General features: G+C 41.1%; 3 protein-coding genes across 5 annotated transcripts; 1 reads left to right on the plus strand and 2 right to left on the minus strand.

Moving 5' to 3' along the window:
• Positions 1 to 1,209: 1,209 nt before the first annotated feature.
• Positions 1,210 to 6,752, minus strand: LOC306962055 (F-box/LRR-repeat protein 3-like). The gene is made up of 6 exons (XM_079555085.1): positions 6,474 to 6,752; positions 5,480 to 5,687; positions 5,109 to 5,273; positions 3,990 to 4,112; positions 3,412 to 3,583; positions 1,210 to 2,302 (listed from the first exon to the last, which is right to left on the minus strand). Exons 2-6 carry the CDS (start codon positions 5,684 to 5,686, stop codon positions 1,662 to 1,664), a joined length of 1,308 nt encoding a protein of 435 aa, XP_079411211.1. The 5' UTR covers position 5,687; positions 6,474 to 6,752; the 3' UTR covers positions 1,210 to 1,661.
• Positions 6,753 to 7,793: 1,041 nt separating this feature from the next.
• Positions 7,794 to 12,583, plus strand: gstt1a (glutathione S-transferase theta 1a; the record flags this gene model as incomplete). Its single annotated transcript, XM_079555923.1, has 5 exons — positions 7,794 to 7,967; positions 8,992 to 9,079; positions 10,485 to 10,635; positions 11,432 to 11,608; positions 12,386 to 12,583. Exons 1-5 carry the CDS (start codon positions 7,862 to 7,864, stop codon positions 12,581 to 12,583), a joined length of 720 nt encoding a protein of 239 aa, XP_079412049.1. The 5' UTR covers positions 7,794 to 7,861.
• A 1,104-nt stretch (positions 12,584 to 13,687) lies between these two features.
• Positions 13,688 to 21,895, minus strand: tgfbrap1 (transforming growth factor, beta receptor associated protein 1). Of its 3 annotated transcripts, none has more exons than XM_079555082.1 (13): positions 21,577 to 21,895; positions 20,376 to 21,080; positions 20,108 to 20,302; positions 19,879 to 20,033; positions 19,716 to 19,798; positions 18,275 to 18,455; positions 18,039 to 18,199; positions 17,704 to 17,761; positions 17,480 to 17,623; positions 17,096 to 17,239; positions 15,884 to 16,043; positions 15,253 to 15,701; positions 13,688 to 14,563 (listed from the first exon to the last, which is right to left on the minus strand). In XM_079555082.1, exons 2-13 carry the CDS (start codon positions 21,064 to 21,066, stop codon positions 14,372 to 14,374), a joined length of 2,613 nt encoding a protein of 870 aa, XP_079411208.1. In that variant the 5' UTR covers positions 21,067 to 21,080; positions 21,577 to 21,895; the 3' UTR covers positions 13,688 to 14,371. The 3 variants fall into 3 exon arrangements, with proteins under 3 accessions (XP_079411208.1, XP_079411209.1, XP_079411210.1); XM_079555083.1 differs by having other exon boundaries at positions 20,376 to 21,084; XM_079555084.1 differs by lacking the exon at positions 13,688 to 14,563 and adding an exon at positions 14,923 to 14,990 and having other exon boundaries at positions 15,223 to 15,701.
• Positions 21,896 to 21,940: the final 45 nt, after the last annotated feature.

Below are 21,940 nucleotides of genomic sequence, written 5' to 3' on the forward strand. Positions count from 1 at the left end.
ACACTAGCCAGGCGAGCTCCGTGTAGGACAATGCACATATCCAAAAATAACAAACAACCTGCCTAGTATTTCTTTTTAAATGTTACAAGCAAATCCTATAGTTTGATTTTATTGCGATACACACCCACAATGAAGCAACTGAGTGACTTGAAAACCTTTTTGGAGAATATTATGTCACTAATCCATGTTTCTCTGATAGTCAAGCTCTCTCTATATATACAGCACATGTTTATGTTAGCTCTTGTCATTTAGAAGCTTTTCATTTTCCAGTACAGGTGACTACCTTTTGAAAACCTTCCCAACAATGTCCTGTATAAAATATGACACGGTAGGTGAGAAAATTCATTGTTAATGCAGAGCTACAAGGGCTTAAATGTGGGAGATTGATCTAAGGCAGTGGTTCCCAAAGTGGGGGTCGTGAGGCCTTGGTCCCTGTATGATTTCCAGATTAAATAGGATATTTTTGAGTGGAAATTCAAATGTTAAAAATAAACAGTTTAAATACATAATTCCTTGATTTTCATATGTTTTTCTGCCTTAGAGTCGCACAAGATGCAATAACTTTAAACAACGGGAGTCCTGAGTTGTTACCCTGTCAATTTTTTGCGTCCCAGCCATATAAGTTTGGGAACCCCGGATATAGGGCTTGCACGATACGTCGCCAAACGATCAATTTTGCAATATTAAGTATCGCAAGAGGCCAATATATCAGTATCGTGACAACAATATTTGGACATTTGCAAATTTATCGCACACTTTTCTCATATCACCTTATTGATCAAGTGAATAAAGCAAGTGGTAATGTGTTTTACTAGCTTATTACGGTGCTCACGCCTGCGTACTTTACCCTGATCCATGTCACACTTGAATAACATCGTCTTTCAACTTGTGACTGGGTGGTTATTGTCCTATTGTTAGGTTAGGTTCATCCCTGCGCATGATATGGTCAGACAGCTTTACATTACAGAGTGTAGCCTATTTACAAGCAGACAAATTGAAACAAATGCTGAAAAAACAAAAAGACACGTACAAGTTAACTGCAGACCTCCTTAGAGAAAGCTTAGAAAAAGTGCTGAATGTGAAGTGATAAAACAAATATAGATTTCGATGATTATTTACACATAAATATACATACACAAAGCAGACCTGGAGACGCAGAAATGCAAAAACAATGCTTTGCCAGAAATGTAGAAAAACTGGAGATGAGTGGATGTACTTTCTACTACAGTATACACAGGCTTACATGTATTCATACCCTGGCTTTTATACATAACTGGACAAATGCCAAATAGATATCACTGCACAAACAACCCAAGACAAAAAGCCCCAGTGGCAAGGAATACTACTATGAGCCGAGTCTGGGCCTGAACCAATGCATTGTGAATTCGAAGTTACTTGAAGTTTCAACATTAAGAAGCTGGAGAACCATACAAAAAAAAAGAACGGGGACAGAAATGAAATAAAATGGTTGGCGGGGGGAGTAATTCGTTCAAAGTCAAGAGTCTGTAAATGCCAGCTGAGATCAAACAAACAAATAAATAAAGACCAAGTCCAAATCACTTTGAGAATAGTGAGATTTACATCAAAATGAAAAAAAAATAATAATAATAAAACTGGGACTCTAAGCCAGAGCATGAATTACATTTCACTTGATTTTAGCTTTACCATGTGGGCATCATGTCAGGGAACCACACCCGTCCCAAGTGCTTGGACACCTCCCAGTGGATGTCGTCGAGCCCGTAGCGATGATCGGGCACCAGCACCTCCTCCATGATGGACAGCTGCGTCAGTCTGTCCCCGCACATCTTCACGAACTCAACAAAGGCGCTGCACGAGACCTCGCACTCCCCCAGCCCGATGGCGGATAACTGGGTGCAGCGCTGGGCGATGCGTATCAGCTCCTCATCCAGGGGTCTCAGGCCGTTGGCGCACACCACCAGCTCGACCAGGCGCGGGCAGGTAAGTCCGACCCGGCCCAGGACGTCCTTGCTGACCGAGCGGCCGAAATACAGGTGCGTGACCGGGAGCTCGTCGCGGAAGAAGGGCCCGAACTCGTCTTCGTAGAGGAAAAAGTACATGACCAGGTTGAACTTCGGGGAGTGGCGCACCATGGCGTCCCAGCTGCTCTTCTTGATGGTGTGAAACTGCTGCCCCGGGTTTTCGCTCACCACGTCGATGCGAAGGTGCTCGAGGTGGACGTGTTTCTCGGAGGAAAGCGCGATGAGCAGCTCGTCGCTCAGCAGGTGGTAGTTCAGAGCCAGTTCTCGGAGGCCGTGGCACTGGTCGGCCACGCACAAGATGCCTGTGATTAGACAGAAGAAATACTTTAACAAATAGTACTTCGAAAACGACGCACTTTAAAACACATTTCTACTAGACTGGGATGACAATCGCAGCAATCACACTAATGTCAGTATAACACAAATAAAGGCCAAAAATCCAATATTTAGACATTTATACTCCTTCAGTATATAGTAAAAGCAGAAATGGACCAATGTGCATCTAAATTTCTAATTTTATCAATTGTGAACAAGCAGGCTAGTTGTTCAGAGCAGTGTTAATTTTGACAACATATTTTAATTTAGTTTTAGTCTTAGTTTTTTGACTAAAATGTAATTTAATTTTAGTCGAGATTTAGTCAAAAAAAGCTTTTCAATTTTAGTCTAGCTTCAGTCGACTAAAATTGCACGTCAATTTAGTCGACTAAATTTACGACTAATTTAGTCGACTTTGAATTTATAATATTCATTATAATCATATTTATCAAGGTCCTTGACTTCATGGAGCTGCTTCCACATTAATAAAGCACAGACCTGTTCATTTGGCAGTGAATTTAAATGATATGAGGCTCTTTCAAACTGTCACTAGAAGTTTGGATGATTTTAGTCTCTCCTTTTCATTTTTATTTAGTCTTATTTTAGTCGACTAAAATATCTGGACATTTTAGTCACAGTTTTAGTCTCATGAAAAACTTTTAATTTAGTTTTAGTCGTCAAAAATATCACTTTGACTAAAATTAAGATTAAATATTTTAGTCGACGAAATTGACACTGGTTCAGAGCACTATTGTGACAATAGAGCGTCACATTGCTCCATAGTAATTGTAAAAAGTGCTTGTAGCCTCATCAAAAGAGTGACTTTTTGAACCAAAGGCACTAAAAATGGAATGTGTGCTGTTGGAGAGGCCATAACTCTGAGAGTGGCAACACAGATCGCATCGAATCTTCTTTTTTGCCTCTTCTTATTTTACCGATGTTAGGATTAATGTCGGGCCAGTTTCCATATGGCTAATATACAACAAACAAATATGATTTTAGTTATAGTCATGAGAGGTTTTCACATAAGGCACATTTGCATATTTTATCATCCGCCGTGATGTCAGCCGGTTTGCCGTCTGTGTGTTATTTTTACCTGCGGGCGAGACGTGCGGACAGCTGCTCATCTTCAGCAGTTTGAGCGTGTCGCTGTTGTTCGCCACCAGGACTTTGAGCGAGGGATCGTCCACCGGCGTGTCGTCGATCTTCAGAGACGAGAGGGACTTGGAGTTCACAAAAACCACTGTCAGCGCAGAGATGAAGTGAGACTGTTGGAAAAGACAGAAGAAAGAAGTCATTAAAAACAAGTGCATATTAAAAACTGCTGATGCCAAAACGTAACGCAGCAAAAACAGGTGACTTGTGTTTTTTCTATTATTTTTAAAGACTCAAATTCAAACAAACAAGGAGTCAAGCCTTATGTTTAATAGTGTATGTGTTCGTTGTAACTAATTTAGGAGGGACGTTTTTCTAGTTTCAAGTTCTAAGTCAATAGCAGCTCACACAACAAACTTGTCTCCTTTTCCTTTAACCCTTCAGTGAACAAGAGACAATCAGCAAAATTATCCAATGCACTTACAAAAATAAATAAATACAGACATAATTTTGAGCAGAACAATGCCACATCTTGTAGAAATATCCCTAAAATAACTGAAACACAAAAGTGACTTATACCTTGGGAAGCTCCATGAAGCTCGGTCGTGCCGTGGAGATGAGCCCCAGGGTTTTCAGGGAACAGTTCACGAGCTGAGAGAGGATATCGCAGGCGGCCTCTGCAGACTCCCGGCTGCTGTCCACCTGCAACAAGAACATGGGAACACAATTAGATTTAAAAGATGGTAATTGGGAAGGGTGTGTTCATGCATAATAATAAGTCTCGGCATGGACATTATTTTCTGTAAACAAGGAAATTAAATTAATTGTAAAACATGTCTCGTACAGTCCAGGATGGAACCATGGATCTATTATAAAAACGCTACCATAGAAATAATCAGCCATGTTTGGGGGTACATTGTGATTAGTCTAATATTAGCTTAAATTATACAGTATATAAAAACTTAATTTGCTCTTAGGCGACAACACAAAATCCTTGCATGTGAAGAATGACATACATTTTAAAATCTCCATCACGGTACTATAGTGGAATGCACTAGGATTGCAGAAATCGGAAACACTTTATATTGCACTACCCTTACATTGCACCTGCCAAATTTAGAACAATGTGTAACAATGTGTAATAACGTGTACCTATGTGCTACATGCACAATAGAATTGTTTGTATTTGTAGTTTTGTGGTACATAATGTAATAAGACATAACCTAACCTAACCTAATCTAACCTTAACCGTAAGACCTGACCCTCAGGGTCTTGAGCCTTATTTCATTATGTACCTCCAAAGTAGTAATAGACATTATTCCATTGTGTATGTAACACATAGGTACAAGTTATTACACATTGTTACAAAGTAGATCACAATGTACTAAATCTAGTTTGGTACAATGTAGTGTGAAATAAAGTGTGACCCAGAAATCAAAGCGATATCGACAACAGCCTCAAGTCCTTTTTTTTTTAATGCTTGTGTATCCATCGTATCCACAACAACTGCACCAACCCATTACACTTTGTCCTTGATCTGAGCAAGTGCAGGTTACTACAAATTTGTGTTCTTACATTGTATCTCAAAGCCACTTTATTTGCATGCATTTCTTTTTCTCTCCGCCTCTCTGAAATGAACTTCTCCAGTCACACAATAAACTTCCAGTAACGCCTGCATATCTTCAAAAGCGGTGGTACCTTGAAGCTGACGTACTGCAGGTGGTTGGAGTGGCGTTTGATGATCTGTTTGATGAGGTCCGGGTGTGTGGCCTTCAGGTAGGAGCTGGCCGGCTGGTTCAACTCAAACTCGAAGCAGCGCCACAGCTCCGGCATGTGGAAGGCTTGGTTCCACCTACGACACACCTTCAGGCAAACAACAAAGGAAATTAAACATAATACACAGGCTTAACAATAGGTTACATGATATAAGGTAATGTGATCAAATGATAAGTAATCAGAAGTGAGTACACATGACACATAGAGCAGTTATTACAACAACCAGAACCTTCACAGCATCGACATTCAGGCCCATATGCTCTCCATAATATCAGCGGTTCACTGCCGGTTACCTGAGATGCAAAAGCCCGGTCCAGTAAAGGCAAGAACTGAAAGATATGCAGCAGGATCTCCTGAGGCAGACACTCCCAGCGCACTCCCTCCTCGTCAGAGTCTATGTCGGCCCTCTCCTTTTGAGACTTTTTGAGGCTTTTCTTCTTTGCTCCAGCACTGGTGCCGCCCCCGTCCTGCTGCTCATTCTGCTCCAGACCACGCTTCATCCTGGAACATAGACCACATTTGTGTTGGCATTTGTAGCTGTGTTGTTTATGTTAGTACGTGTTCTATAGTCTAACTCCAATGGAAATAGAGTTATGCTAAAATTAGACAAAACAGGCCAAGATTTTTTTCTTTTCTTTTTAAGTTTTGTTTGATTCCAAATCTAAATAAACTGCTATTGATATTGTTATCGCATGGTCGTATATGTTCTTGTGTGCAACTCAATGGAGATAAATGTGGCTTGATATCAACAGCTTCAACACAGACCCTATTAATGTGTAATCGATTTAGGGTAGCACAATAAATGCAGGCCAAAGTATAAGCTGATGAATAATACAATATTGGTTTAGGCTTTAACACGCCCAACATGATTAACCTCCCAAGCTGTTCGCGTGGGAAATGTAGCCTGTCACAATGTTGTCTTTGCGCGCAGAGTCCAATGAAGCTCAGTCAGAGGCTTAAACTGTGATCAAAAAGACACACCTCCCTCTATCAACAACAACCAGCGCCAGACTGCTTTGCTTATATACGCGCAGTTTGCATTAAAAATAAGATGCACAAAATCACATTCATATTAAACATATCAATAAGCCGTAATAACTCCAGTTAACAACATTTTATACAGTGGCCAAGAGTTAATTAAGGTAAATAGCATGAACTCGACTGAGCCAAGTTCGCTCGTGTTAAGCTAGCTCGCCACTGTCGTAAACTGCATGTTATTTAACCGAAACATCACTACATATTAGAAAGCTATATGATTACGGTCGTCGTTTAGGTTTTTCCTCTCACCTGTTTCAACGGCTCTGTCAGCAATTCGTGAAGAAAATACAATCACTCGGTTTAACCAGGACCAACACACGAAAACTGCGTAAAACCTGGCGCAACGATCAAACTCATTGGGCCATACAACAGCTCCGCGTGTCCGGGTGGTGGTAGATTCAACAAAAAATGACAGGTAAAAGTAGATCTTGCGATTGTTTTTCGTCCTGTAACGCCTGACCTAGTTTCTCCCTTCACAACTCAGTAGTTTGCTGTCAGCCAAAGATGGCGCATGTTGTGTCGAGGGAGTGCGCTGTAGTGACGGAGATGGGCCGCCAGAGGCCGCCAGATACCCGCAGCAGACCATTCACAAACTAAAACGTTACATATCGGGTAGGCCCAGTTACACAACGGAGAAATATACTAATCCACGACCTGCTCAAGGGTGCGTTACCGCCATTTACTGGACGAATGTTTCAAGCAAGTGTAAACAACTTTAGTTATACCATGGTCTGGGTGAATACTCGATTCTGATTGGCTGGAAGGTGTCCGTTAAAAAGTGATAATGTACACCTAGCCCGGCAATAACAGTTATATCACGTTCTATTTTATTTATTTATTTATTTATTTATTTATTTATTTATTTATTTATTTATTTATTTATTTATTTATTTATTTATTTATTTATTTATCAGGGACGATACAATCAACATAGTTACAATTAATATTTGCAGCTGATGCTATCACTCCACTGCAGCTGTTTCCATAGTAACGATAAACAACTGAGCTGGAACTACTTTCAGGTAAAAACTGATTAAAAAGTGAAATAACTCCTGCCCAGGACTTAAAAAAAATAAACAAAGAAGCCCCAAAGAACAGTTTCAGTTGGCGGGACCATGGTAGGCCTATAAGCGGGATAATGCACTCCGAGGTGTGCATTTATTTCTGATAATGGACACATCGTCGTGCATTATCCCTTACACAATCGCCACAGAGATACAGGAATTAACAAAAACAGCACAAAAATGCTTTGTAAGTCAAAGCATTTGATGACGGCAGGTATCTCGAAAACACGTGGCCTGCAAGACAGAGCACTTAAATGACAAATTGTAAGCTAAGCATAGACCTCACTCACTCATGAACTGTACTATTTTTACTTTTCCCACAGTAGTCAGCAGGACTACTTGTTCAGAAGCAGACAGGCCACAGATGTGATAATCTCAGAAGTGTTTACAAAATATTGGGTCTGGTTGGGGTCAAAGGCTGAACTGCTCAACCAAAACGAGGCGCTCACTTTGATCTGTCAGCAGCGGTTTCCAGCAGCGGCTCTGATGCTGCGGCTGGGGGCGGGCTGTGGAGAAAACAGCAACCTCTCTGTAGCGGGACAGTTCACTCCGAGGGACAGCGCGTGAGTCAGGATGGAGCTGTATCTCGACTTGTTTTCTCAGCCCTGCAGATCTGTGTTCCTCTTGGCCAAAGTCCTCGAGATCCCCTTCGAGTTCAAGTATGTGAACCTGGCTACAGGTGAAGTAACCTCTTAATTTGGCTTAAACGTATCTTTATGCGTTGATGCAGGCTATTTCTACCAACTGAACAAATATATCAACGCAACACTTTTGTTTTGCTCCTCATTTTTCATGCGCTGAGCTCAAATATAGGCCTACACAACAGACCCATTTCTCTTTTATATTAAAATATTGTTCACAAATTCTGTCCAAAACTGTGTTTTTGAGCACTTCTCATTCTGCCATCTCACAGGTGTGTTATACCAAGATGCAGATCAGACGGCAGGACATGTCTTCAGCCTGGCCTCGCTTTGATGACATAATAATCAAATATATATTACATTGCCCAGAACTTGTTAATTCAGCCTATTGTCTTGTCAACAAAAAAAACAATTCAAGTAATCTTTCTCTTCTCTACTATAAAACTATTCTTGCACGATTGTAAAGAATGAACCAGGCATTTTAATTCACAAAATGGTAACAGCAAAAAGCCAATGAGACGTTTCCCCCACAAATCAGAGCGTCCCATTGGGTCAGCGACTAGGGTGGCATATTTCCCAACAACCTTTGAAAAGCAAACTGAATGATAAGTGCGAGTTCAAGGGTCAAAACCAGCCAGACAAAACACAGACACTAGAAACAGAACTGCAGGTCAACCCAAATCAGGACAGTGGCCAATGACCAAAACAATTCTGTTCACGTTCACCCAGAACATATATCGTATTTGACATGACTAACTTGAAGTAATTTATTAATTACATTTCGCTCAAGTGAAGATTGTGAAGCAATTTCAGGGGATGTGTTTCATTAAAAAAAAATAAAACTCTGACTCAGAAACAAAGATGTAAACATATTGATAAGGAACAGGTTTGGTTGTACAGTTTTTATGGCAACAGTTGTATTTAGGTTTGGAGATGAAGTTGAAATAAACTAATTAATCTGAACTGAACAGATATTTATCAAGTTCCAGCCAAGTTTTTAAAATTCTTCTTTCTGTCCACATACTTCAATTGCAGCTGTGTTTCTCCTATGGTTCATTTCAGGTCAGCACTTGGGCGATGAATTCGGGAAAGTCAGCCTGATGCGTAAAGTTCCGGTCATGAAGGATGAAGAATTCGTTCTCACAGAGAGGTAAAACATCTGAGAGTTTATAAGTGTGCCTCTTTAGCCAATCTGCTTTTCTCTTTATTTGTTCAGTTTTATTGTCACTTCACAAATACATCATCTGCATTTTCTAATAAATGTTTTTTTAACTGTCGGCCTCAATGTCACTGTTAGTGTTTATTGTAAATGTGTGCATTTTTTGTGGATTGTAAGTTTGAAAAGGGTATATAATGCACAAATAGATAAAAAAAAGAAAAAAAAAGACAGGCACACTCCAAAGCAGGGGTAGGCAACGTCAGGCCCGCGGGCTAAATCTGGCCCTCCAGCACAGAACCTCTGGCCCTCAAGATGATTTTGAGAAACATTATTATGCAAATAAGAGATCAAATTCCTTTTACAGAACTGTAAAAATGCAAGAAATAGTGTCAGTATTAAAAAAATGCCCTGGCAGAATATCCCACTTGGTCCTACAGTAAAACAGTGAATCTCAACTGGTGGGTCAGGACCCAAAAGTGGGTCGCAGAACCTTTTTCAGTGGGTCGCAAGTTCCATCTGAAACTGCATGGAATTTCAGATTTAAAGGCATATCTACTGCTTGTTCAATACAAACTTGTGTGGGAAAACTCAATATTTTGTACAATATATGACAAATTAAGGTTTTATTTGGGTTATTTGGGCCTGTCATCCAAGGGTAACGTTGGGTCCTGACTTGGGAACCACTGATGTAAAACTTTGGCATTTGCAGAAAAAAGTTCTTTACTTCAGGCTACAATGTTGAGATTCGGCCCTTGGTGTTTTGGCGATGATGAAAATCGGCTCGACTCAACGGAAACTTGCCTACCCCTGCTCTAAAGCAATGGTTTAGGTTAGATAGTTCAGTGATTAAACAAAAAGCCTCAATAGATGTACAGTAGCTATTCTGTCCAAAGGCCCTGGAAGATGTTGTCCCTGTCCGACTTCAGAAAAATCTCAAACAAAACAAACTGTTTCAGTCAGATTTCAGTGAGGCTTCTGGTTGCTTTGGGGCCATGTCATCAGCATGTGCGGCTTGTCCTTCAATAGGTCTTGGACCCAAACTCCCAAACCATCCTATTTGCTCTTATATCCGTCTGGAGGAGAAAAAGTAATGAGTGTCCCAAAACTTTCTGCAGCTGAACAGCACCAAATCAGAAGCCTTTTTAATTGCCATTCTCTACAAGTGTTCTGCTTTTCTTTCTCTGGCTACACCATCACCCTTCCCCCACACTGTGGGGGACAGAGTTTTCTCAGCTGTTGCACCTCTAATTGTGCCCTGCTGGCGCCACTATCCGTGGACACCTTCAAGACGACTATTCTTTTAGGAAAGCCTCAAAATAATTACAACTGCACTGCCTGACATAGGCTATAATGTGGGCACTCTGCTTAGTTCATATTTTTTCTGTCATTCCCACAGCACAGCCATCCTGGAGTACATGGTGCAGAAACACAGGGCCCCTGATCACTGGTTCCCCTCAGAGTTGCTTCTGAGAGCCCGAATCAATGAGTATCTGTCTTGGCAACACACCAACCTCCGCGCACACGGCTCCAAAATATTCTTGCTGAAGGTATGACAATTCACAATACTAGTATTGCTACTACTACTGTTGGCCTACTTCTATTGCACTACCAAACAATTATTGTTGAGTATTGAAACCTCCAAACATAAGAAACATACTACACGTCAACTTAATGTTCTTAACTTAACTTAACTACAATTACTAGTACTGCTATCGTCAATGTAACTTTTTAATGGGCCCTATTATTAAAACATGCAAAATTACAGAGAATTTAAATTACATTTCTCTCAAAGTCATGGTACAAATAAGAAAGTATGTACACTCTGGGTAGGATGTGGGAGCTAGGGAGTAATGTTCAGGGGAAACCAAAGGAGGTCAGGTAAGGGAGAGCCTGTGGCTTCCTGATATCCTGTGGATGAATGCAGTACACTGAAGAGACTGTGATGGGTGTATGCGATCAAAATGAGGCAGGGGGAGTTAATGTCATGAATGGATAGAAAAGGGCACTGATGAGAAGATCATCAGTTCAGCAGGATGGATCTGTACCACACAGTGTGCCCACGGTCCCTCTGCACGTGGTTTAGTTAATTAAGTAAGTAGCAGACATACATTTTATGTTTCAGAACAGCAGAACTATAATTGAAAGCAAAGGAATGGTTTTGACGGTACTTACGATAGGCCTACTACTACGTCTTTTAACTTTTTTCTTCTTTTTTTGTTTTTGTCAATGTAATTTTGAAGGGTAACCAGGGCATAACATTTGAAACTATATGATTTTAGTATCAGACTGCACCATGACTGAACCGACTGTGACCCTTAACTGTTCACATTGTGTCCCGCACAGATGTTGTTCCCTCTAATGATGGGCTGTGAGGTGCCAAAAGAGAAAATGGACACCGCGATGGAGGACCTGAACATGTCTCTGACTCAACTCGAGAACTACTTCCTCCAAAACAAACTCTTCATCATCGGAGACAAGATCTCTGTGGCCGACATTGTGGCTATGGCGGAGATCATGCAGGTAATCGCCTCGCCACGATATACAAGCTCTAGTTTGTCTAAAACTATCATATAAACAGACAAAGATAATAAACATTGTGGTACGTAATGTATTTGTGTATGCTCTCAGTCTTACTGTGAGTGTTCCATTATAGACAAGGGTTCTTAAACAGTCATCTGTACTGGGCTGTTTTAGCAAGCTATTCTCAACTTGTTAAATAACCTCTATTGTATATTGAGAATAAATATCAACAACATTAGTACTATAGTGCCCTGTGGTTGTGGTCTCGACTTAAGCTGTTTGAGGCTGGAACTTCTTTTGGATGCCCTTCAGATAAACCAAACATACGATAAACTCCTCCCTACTACATCTTCCCAGCCCTCTGCTAAAAGACTGTTTGTTGCTGACGAAGCCTCTTGCGGCAGTGAGAGGCACCAAAACAACCCAATACAGATGACGGCTTAAGAAACTTTCTGGTAAAATCCAGGCAGGGAGAAATCATTTTATCTTTTTTATCTTCATGTTTTAGTACTGCATCACTTGGGAAAACGTTGAGATTAATTATGGATTTCGTATTTATTATTTCTTTTTAGACTCGTTTTAGGTCACGATTTCACATTTTCTTCTTGCAAATACACATATTTTGTGAGATTTTTCATAGTGAAATTCCCAACAAATCAGTTGCTGTTGTAGAGGTTTAAATACAAGTGCAATACAAGTACCTAAATGTAAAGCATGGACACACAGTGAACCATCCCAAAAAATTCTTACAAATGTGTTGCTTGTTTTTTTGTCCAGCCTGTAGGGACGGGCGTGGATGTGTTTACTGGACGTCCCAAGCTGAGCGCATGGAGGGATCGCGTCACAGCTCAGGTGGGAGTGGAACTGTTCAAAGAGGCGAACGAGGTCATCATGAAGGCCAAGGATCTGCCTCAAAACATCGATAAAACTGCTCTGGAGATGATGAAGCCCAAGTTTCAGAAGATGTTCAGCTAAAGGTTAGCGTAGGTGTTTGTCAAGCCTGTGCTAAGGAACATGACATCTTTGGTCTGAGTAAAAATGTTTTATAAAGGTTTGTCTCTGAGTGTGTCTCTAGTCTATATGAACAATGGATTTTTATTTATATTACATTAATCAGTAATGCAATGGCCCAAGCATTTGTCTGGTAATTGCTAGGTTTAAGTCCTGCCTGAGCAGTTTGGCAATTTGGGTGTCGCTGCCCTCTCTTCACCACCTTTTACTCAAACTGTCCTATCCAAAAAAATGGGCAAGAACGATTTCGTGTTTCAATTGGTGATTCTGTTGCTAAAACTATTAGTGCTTGAAAATGCAACAAATAACAGATCAACCATATCACTGACTTTTTGTCTGACTGTTGATGTAAAAGGTTTATTTGGAAAATATCCCAATATCCTTTAGATTTCATGACATAATGTACATAAATGACAACAGAGCATATAGATGCCGATTTGCATTAGTTAAAAGTCGGACAGAATGACAAAGCGTTAGATAAAACATCACATACAACTGTGCTGTTACATTGGCTGAAATAAAGACAGCAGTTACAACATGTCAGTGTTTGGTGGGGCTGGACAGGTCCAAAGGACTGTTTTAAAGGAAAATTAACCACATTGACACATATTGGGGCAGGTGACCAGCCTTTCTTGCCTAGTCATAGATGAGAGGCAGAGCATCTGACCCCACAGCGGCCCAAACTCAAGCATTACTTTGCAAATACTAATGATCATCATACAGACCTACCAGATGAAGAATCGACAATATTTCCGTATTACCTTTGCTGTTGTGGGCAATTGTAGTTCTCAAAATCACCTGGCGAGGGAGTGCAGAGCATATGCAGAGGAATAGTAAGTTTATGTGTTAAAGTCTCAATCTCAGATGGAAAGCAGAGGTCAAAGTGTATTGCACTGAAATTACTTTAACAAAAAAGAAAGTTCACAAATATGACATTTGACGATTGGGTCCAAAAGTTCACTGCACTCATGATCATAAATGTCTTAATATTTTGACCAAAATCATTTGATTTGGGATAATCTGTGCTGACTGTGTGAAACTCTCTGAACTTGACTTTAAGGGAAATCAGGCAAAGACATTTTTGATTACGTATAGAAGATCGAAAGATTTTTTTATCCTGCCCAGTGATTCTAGTCTCAACCCACATGTGGAATCTGGTCTGTTTACCAAATGTGTAAACATTGGAATAGCACATCTACTGCCTTAAACAGAATCGTTTCAGATAAGCCAATTTGCACACATTTCTCAGAACATTTGATTCATTATTGCTCACAAAAACATGAAAATTAAAAGGTGTCAGTAAATCATGGAATAAAAAAATGACAAAGATGCAAAGATCATGTCCCGTAATTAAATGAATGACCGTTTGCATTGGTAGTTTTTTCCACAAAGAAACACAAACCCTGGACAAATATAAGTTTTCAAATTGTTCTTGATTAGACCAGAAATGAGAAATGTTAAAGTGTGAAGTCCATGCAAACTTACGGGGCCTAAAGATAAACAAATGAGGGACGTTATTTCATTTAGCAAGTTATTTTAGCACAAAATGACCACTTCTTTTATAATGGATGGAGAGCTATTTTTCAAAGCAAGGCAAACCGCTTCCTCTGGTCACTCAAAACTTGTCTCCCATTTTCTTCTCAACCTTGGTCTTAGTAACAACCTTTGCACCAAATTCTCTGTGCTTCTTGTTTCAAAAGCCGTCTTATAAGACTGCAGTAGTGCTCCTTAAATATCTCTGCTCTTCATGTCTCACGTGTGGTTGCCGCTATTCGTTAAGTTGAGTTTTTTTGAGGGGGAGTTCTGGATTCGCTCGGCGACACAGTGCGTATGGACAGGCACTCCCCCAGGCAGGCACACCACCTCCGGTTCATTGAACGTATTGTGGCACATGAAGCATCCCTTTTTGTCAGACACGAAGATCGGCTTCTTCCTCTCCTTTAACTGTAAGAAACACAGCAGCAGAATTTATGAGGTTAGGTTCAATAGGACATTTTAAGACATTTTTTCTCTTAATGTAATAAATTACAAATGTTACAACATAAAAAGCTTAAACTGTGGGAAGGATAAACAATAGACGGTGAAATGCTGAAAAACACAAGTGCTTTCTATTGGATCTTTTTCAGACTAAAACTAATTTGAGTAGCCAAAACCAGGATAACAAGCAATTAACCCAACCCTGATCGAGGAGAATTCGTCCAATGTTGCATCAATGATAAGTAAAAGGAAGTTCATGTAGCATGAGTGGTTTAAAACACGGACCACAATCACAATTCAATCTGGTATTTCTTCAGACGACGGGCACAGGTACAAGTTTGTGGACATGTGAGCCAGAAAATCTCCCGAATTCAGTCACTAATGGAGGTCACAGGTCCAGCAAATTTTATAGTCGAGCAAGAGCCCTATTAGGTTTTTGTTACTCTGGAGTTCATTCTGCTTTCTAATTGGATAAAGGCTCAAGAACCAAAGCAAAAACATTTATATCGTGTAAAATTTGTGCATAAATCAACGTTACGACTGTTATAAGCAAAGCCAGACAGATAATCCAACCTAATATTAGACAAATCAACCTAACACTGGACAAATAAACACACAACCTAGATGTTTAGATGGAAACTACAATAGGCTCCTACCCTGTCATGCAGCAGCTGTACATTTTCAGAGTGCGCGAGCCCCAGTGCGATTTGGGAGGTGCGGCAGGCGTGCATACTGGCCCGCACGGCCCGTCCCAGGAAGGGCCTCAGCAGCTGCAGAGACCAAGACTCCGGGAGCAGATTCAGGACTTGAACAGCATCGAACACCTCCCCGTGGCGGTTCAACAGGTCCACAGCCGCGATCTCCAGCTCACCACCGCCCCCTGCTGACTGGGACTGCGGGTCCAAGTACACTCCTAATAAAAGGTGGAAGAGTTTCTGTCTGTAAGCGGCGTCTCGGCGTTCAGAGGCCCATATACAGTAGGCCTCGGCGGACGGGAAGTCTTTGAGTTCATGAACCAGGATGTGCAGCGCTGCGTCGTGCTCCTCCAGTTTGCCGTGTAGTGTTGCCCGCTCCAGCAGCAGATTTTCACAGTTGTCTAATTTACCTACACCACATAGAAAAGAAGGCATCATTTTGTGTTTAAGGCCATTCATGAAAGGCCCCTATACCTGACTTGTTTCAAATAATGGAAGTAATGATTAAGTTTCAACTGGTGTAGCCAAAGCATGACACCTCATTTCAATATCACTGATGCCTTGGAAGTTGCAGGAGACTTGTTTTTCTCACCTAAAATATACTGTACGCGGTAAAGGCTAGACTCCCGGAGCATGGCCTGGAGTCTTTCTCGAGCCTTTAGCAGCTGCGCCTCATCTGTGGGCCTTTCCGAGAGCAACGCCAGGACCCTCTCCAGGTACAGCACAGCCAGGTCAGTGTGGAACGTCTCCTTCTGCAATCAGTTACCAGGTCACATTCTTATTTGGGGTACCTGACTTTTTGTTGTTGTAAAAAGTACATTTGTTATTATCACCACAGTGCATGTTGTAGCAAAAACAGCAAAAAACAGACCTTATTGCATGGTCTTCGCCTATTTTATAATTGAGTGATCGAAGTAAAATCTAAATAAGTGGTCCGTCCCCGCTTCTTCACTTAGCCACCGCTCAACACGGGCTTGAAACGTGCATTCAAACAATTTATTTTAACAATTCGGACGTGCATGAGGATGTAAGATGGAACCGAGTATGGGCCAAATAAAAACATGTCACAGTTTGTGAATGAAAGATCAGGTACTACATCTTCAAATACGGGAAGACTTTTTCAGTTTACTTTCATGACATATGCTTCATAATAGGATGCACTACTTTAGTATCTAATTGCAGTTGTTTGTTTGCAATCCCGGTATCAAATGAATCACTGACAATAGACTGGTTCTCAAAGTAGATTTTCAGGTTCCTTGATAACTGGTGTGCTACTGCAGAACTGTCAGCTCTGTTATTATGGACTATTGAGAATTATACTGGTGATGGTACTATGTTCAGAAGCTTAACAACTGAGGATGATGGACTTCGTTAAACAAACATTTTTATATAACGCAGGGTGGGGGTGAGTCCATCAGTAGGTCCTGATAAAGTGAAGATCAGCTGCTCCTCGAAGACAAAAACTGCCAGAACATGGATGAGAAGGAAAATGTAATGTCCGAGGCCAAAAGGACACCTGCCTTGGCTCGCATATGAACTTGTAACATTGCATTCTTAATCTATAGGGTGTAATATGTTGGTCCTACTATTAGCTGCAACCGCATAAACTCTTCAGAGAAGGCTGTCCACAAGTTTTTTCAGTGTGTTTATGTGGATTTTTCACCATTCTTCCAGAATCCCTCAGCCTCCACTCTAATTCATCCCAATGGTGTCTAAATACCTTTGGCAATATGTATGTTATGTATTCATTTATATAAGTTGTATAAGAATAGCATTTAGTAAACATACAGTTTAAAACACTGACCTGTATCTGCCTTTCTAACACCAGGTGCTCCAGATAAAGCAGCAGGGCCTCACAATGCGTCTTTAAATAAGTCACAACATCATCAGGGTTCAGCTCCTGGAGGTTTTTAGTGGCAGGTCTCTTTGTGAACACTTGGACACCTGTCTGAAAAGTTCAGAAAAAGAAACCATGTAATTCAAAATTAAGGTCTTGCAGTAAGTTAGATATTCCCAAAGTTCATAATTCCCTGTCTTTAACACAGCAGCATTACTACGTACATTCTAAAAGTAGCTATTAATATCAGTGGCAAAACTGTGTTATGAATCTACAAGTATAGTATTGTAAAGCTTTGGTTAAATTGGTGCCATTGAATAAACCATAGCACAGAAGAATACAGTAACTTACAGTGGGATTTTTCCGTAAAGTCCAGTCAGCATACTTCCACACAAGATCCAGATTGGAGCAGGAGCAAAGAAAGTCTACAATGTATTCGAACAGATCAGATCTCGTAGAGTCCTGCAACTCTCCATCTGCCACACGAATCCACAGCTAAGAATAGAGAAAGACAACAGTCAGTGTGTTGTGTCTTATGCAACATTTAATTATTTAACACATTTAGGTAGATGTACCTGGAGAGCTGCAGAATCCTGGCCGTGGTAATGGTAAAGCAGACCAAGTGCAAAATATCTGGGGCGGGAGGGAAAAAAAGGCAGAATATGTGAAAGACACAGTATGTCTGCAATGTACAACATTAATTAATTTCAGAAAATAGTCTTTAAAATAAATAAGTAGAATTGTGTTAGAAAATGTAAGCACAGATTAAGGTTTTGCTGTGATGGAAGTACAGTATTTTACTCTCCCTATGCACTTGGTTTCACAGGGGTGGATACTGCTATTATAATTTCACACCGCACCTGCAGTAGATTTGTGTTGCTGCTTTAAATATTTCAAGTGTGATTCTCACTTGTGATATTTCTCAAGCCATGGAGCACAGTCTGTTACCACGCAGAAGTTTTCCAAGGCGAGCAGATCCAAGAGGCTGTCGTGGTCCTGTTCAGCGTAAAGCTTTAACAGAGCCGTGTCCACGTCCTCCCTGCAGCCATTGGCCACCTCTGTACTCCGCACCTGAGAGGCAAAGAACGATTTCAACACTCGAACAACAATTTACCAAAACATCATGAAAAATTAACCAAGACTTGCCTCTCCCAAGTAACTGATGAGGAACTTCTTGCACCTCTGGACCTTTTCCTGGTCGCCCTGAGCTAAGTGGTTGAGATCAGCGAACTCGTGCAGAGGAGGGTGGCAGCGAGTGAAGGAGGAAGAAGATGGCAGCAACAGTGGGTAAAGAGAGATAAGCTCCCGCACGTCTAGTTGTCCTTTTCTAAAAAATATGACACACAAAACAATAAAAAAAATAGTATTTCATAAATAGTTCATATTTTAATCTTCTGTAAAAGATTAACGGGATATTTCAGGATTTTTGACATTTTTGCCTCATTTCCTAGTTATCCAGAGTGTTGGTGATTTCTGGAGATAAATATATTTTTTAATTCATGCTTGTCCTTATATTTGAAGAGTTTAGTGGTGCTAGGCTAGTGCTAGGCTAGTGCATGTCTATGGTAACTAGTAGCCTGCATTAAAAACAGTCTGACCCAAGAACAGTGCACCTGAGGCAAATCCCTTATAACACCAGACTACCGATATAAATGTCTGTATTGACTGAATATTTTTTTTAATGTATCCATATTGCATTTAAAGAGGGGGTATTATGCTTTTTTTCAATCACATAGCACCAGTCTATATCACACTACAATGATGACGAAACCTTCTGTTGGTCTGTAAATGCAGTAAATTAGAATAACTGCCTAGTATAAAATTGCTCTCTCAAAGTGGCGGTAGCAAATGTCTTGAAATAGGCTCCTGTCTCTTTAAGAACCTCTGATCCTTTCAGACACGCCCCCTCCACACGCTGTCTGTGGCATCAGTGGGGAGGGGGTTCTGCTGAGGAGCAGTGGTTGGTTACTCGGCTGGTGACGAAAGCTTGGAGGCGTCTCTAGGAGGTGGGGGCGTTCCTAGGAGGACTCAGGCAAACTTATCCCATCAGAGTTTTTACAGATTACTCAAAAATACGTGAATGTGCCAAGGCAACATTTCAGGCATGTTTTTAATGAGGGAATGACATAATAACATGATGTAAAGCTTGGAAAATTTTGCATAATACTCCCCCCTTTAAAAGACCTTATATTTGAGCAGCATCAGCTTCCTGGTTGTAAGCTACGCAGCGGTGGAGTGATCTGCAGGCCACTAGTTACCATAGACATACACTAGCACCACTAAACCCTTCAAATATAAGGACATGCATGAATTAAAAAAAAAAATCTCCAGAAATCAACAACACTCTGGATAACTAGAAAATGTCAAAAATCCTGAAATATCCCTTTAACAGTCCTAAGTGCCTTTAAAATGTGTACAATGAAGTTCTTCCTCATAGACTTGACAGTTTATTTGAAATGTTATCAGCTAAAATTGAATTGGAACACTAATACTTCCGTTTCTCAAAAGCATTGTTTGATGAGATGGGCATCTGTGAGAGGTATGCATTTTTAACCAAAAATAAATAGAAAAATAGCAGAGAACTTGCCTAAAGTGTTCTTTTGCTTCTAGAAATTGGAGCTGACCAAACTGTATGAAGCCGGCCTGCTGAAGGATCCTTTTGTGCAAAATCTAAGAAATAAAATTAGAAACAAATAAAGTAACTTTGGTTCAACAATAATGTCATCAGCATTTTAAGAAAATACAGTTACCTGAAACTTGTCTTTGGGAATATTCCTCTGTGCTCCTTCAGTGAGAATGAGGGCTTCCTCCACTCTGTGACTGGCCAACAAATCCTGGATTTGTCGCTCTAGGGGCAATGGCACTAAGATGTACACTGCTTTAGTGGAAGCTAGAACGACTTTTCCTTCAATACACAAACCACAAGGATTATGGCACTTACTGCAAGTCATTACAGATCATAAGTGTGACAACAAATACCTTCAAAGTCTTGGAGAATGTGTCCATCTCTGAAAGCCAGGGTTTGTTTCAGTTGCTGATCAAGCATGCTGTGGACAGTGATGAAACTTTCATCTAAAGCCACAACATACGGAAAGCACACAGCGGCACCAATCACGCACTCGGACCAGTTCACCGGCGCACGCTGAGAGACCCCTTCAGCATTGGCAAACATACCTAGGAGAGGCAAAGCATGTGAACATATAGTTTAGCACAAAATACGAAAATAAAGTTACCATATTTCTCTTACCAAGACCACCCGGTGCCGCCAATAGAAACTCCTCACGGCCAATCCTCTTCACTATAGGCTTTCGCTCCTCACTATTGTATGGAAACAAGTCCTGATTGGCTCCTGTGTTGTAGTTCAGTATAATGTATTGTGTAGTGAGAGCCAAACACAGAAAGTATCCATCGAGAGAGATGGCACAAGGCTGCTCTGGTGTATTCACTTCTTTGACCAGTTGAACTCGGTCCTCATAAACCATAAAAATCTGCACTGTCCGCCGTTTGGAGGAAAGTATCCCCATCTCCACACAAAATGGATCACCATTGACTGGGTTTTCGTTGACACAGAATGTAGTTACGCCTCTAATCTTGGCTCCGCCAGCTCCAGAAGGAGTTTCTAGTGTCAACATGTCTATAAGAAACAGAGCTCCATCACAGAGTACAATCAAACGCTCCAAAGCTGATGCAGCCCGCAGCTCAGCTACTGGTTTCTTAAGTCCCAGATATTTGTGAAGCAGCTTTTGAGCCAAGAAACTCAGTTTTCCCTTTGAGGAAGTGACCTCTTCCAATAGGAAATGGTGGATGAAGCAGTCATTAGTGCCAATGTACAAATGCTTTCCACAGCATTCGATGCATTCAATGTTGATGCGAGCCTTGTCACCCATGAGGAGCTCTCGCTCCACAGCTGGGACCAGCTCAAAGGCCTTCACACTCATCTCAGCAGCAGCATCTACCTTAGGGAAAGACAGAACAATCGGTTAAAAAAATTTGTGGCGTCACATTGGGGGACTGAAGAACGCCACTTATAGGACGCATTGGACACAGCCACGCCACCTTTTGATTAGTCTACCTGTTCACCTTCAACTTCACACTTTACTAAAACTGTCAGGTGCTAATCATCAATACCATCAGCCTCAATTACCAAGAGTATGGGGTGGACTTTCAAAATGCTAATGTTGCTAACTAGCAAGCTAGCTTCAGATCAAGCCAGCAATGGATACTCAATGGCACTAAATGAGATTTTTTGACCACAAAAGAACACAATTTTCCTCTCTGGACAAGAAATCTACAAGTACAGTCTTGATAGCATTCAAAAGGCTAACAAGACAAGTCAGCTGCAATGTGTTGTTAGCCTGCTAATTACAGCTGACCAGTGTAATAACCATAGCTTCCAGAAAAAGACAACAAACAGTTTCTTGTTAACGTAGAACGAACGACAACTTTACCCCAGTCTGTCAGAGGAATAGGACTCTACTTCTGAACTGTCCCTCTTCCATTTGATGGATGTTTTCGGCACTAGGAACTCCCACCCTGTGCCTTCTTTTTTCCGGGAGTGTTAGCCGCAAACATACTGCTACGTGCAGGTCTCTGAGGGGGTCAGATACCGCCAAACCCTATTTCACTGCCCGGAGCCAAGGCGTATCCATGGCGCTGGCCAGTGTCAGAAGCAAAGTGTCCGGGTAAGGACTGCACTGACAAGGGGAAAGTGTGGTTTCCCTAGTCCGCTTGGTGCCCAGCGCCACCCTTTCGCTAACTCCCATGAACGCAGGTGATTCTGTGGTGTGTTTATAATTCCAGAAAATATGGATG

The sequence above is a fragment of the Gobius niger genome (assembly GCF_951799975.1).
Source record: "Gobius niger genome assembly, chromosome: 4".
Lineage (NCBI taxonomy): Eukaryota > Metazoa > Chordata > Actinopteri > Gobiiformes > Gobiidae > Gobius > Gobius niger.

Excerpts from the sequence above, each read along its gene's own strand:
- LOC306962055 (XM_079555085.1), bottom strand. The coding sequence starts at position 5,686 with ATGAAGCGTGGTCTGGAGCAGAATGAGCAGCAGGACGGGGGCGGCACC. Across the intron at positions 5,274-5,479 it reads ACCGGGCTTTTGCATCTCAG|GTGTGTCGTAGGTGGAACCA; the intron begins GTAACCGGCAGT and ends GTTTGCCTGAAG. Across the intron at positions 4,113-5,108 it reads TGCAGTACGTCAGCTTCAAG|GTGGACAGCAGCCGGGAGTC; the intron begins GTACCACCGCTT and ends TTCTTGTTGCAG.
- tgfbrap1 (XM_079555082.1), bottom strand. The coding sequence starts at position 21,066 with ATGAGTGTGAAGGCCTTTGAGCTGGTCCCAGCTGTGGAGCGAGAGCTC. Across the intron at positions 18,200-18,274 it reads TCATCAGTTACTTGGGAGAG|GTGCGGAGTACAGAGGTGGC; the intron begins GCAAGTCTTGGT and ends TTTGCCTCTCAG. Across the intron at positions 17,240-17,479 it reads CTTTACGGAAAAATCCCACT|ACAGGTGTCCAAGTGTTCAC; the intron begins GTAAGTTACTGT and ends TGAACTTTTCAG.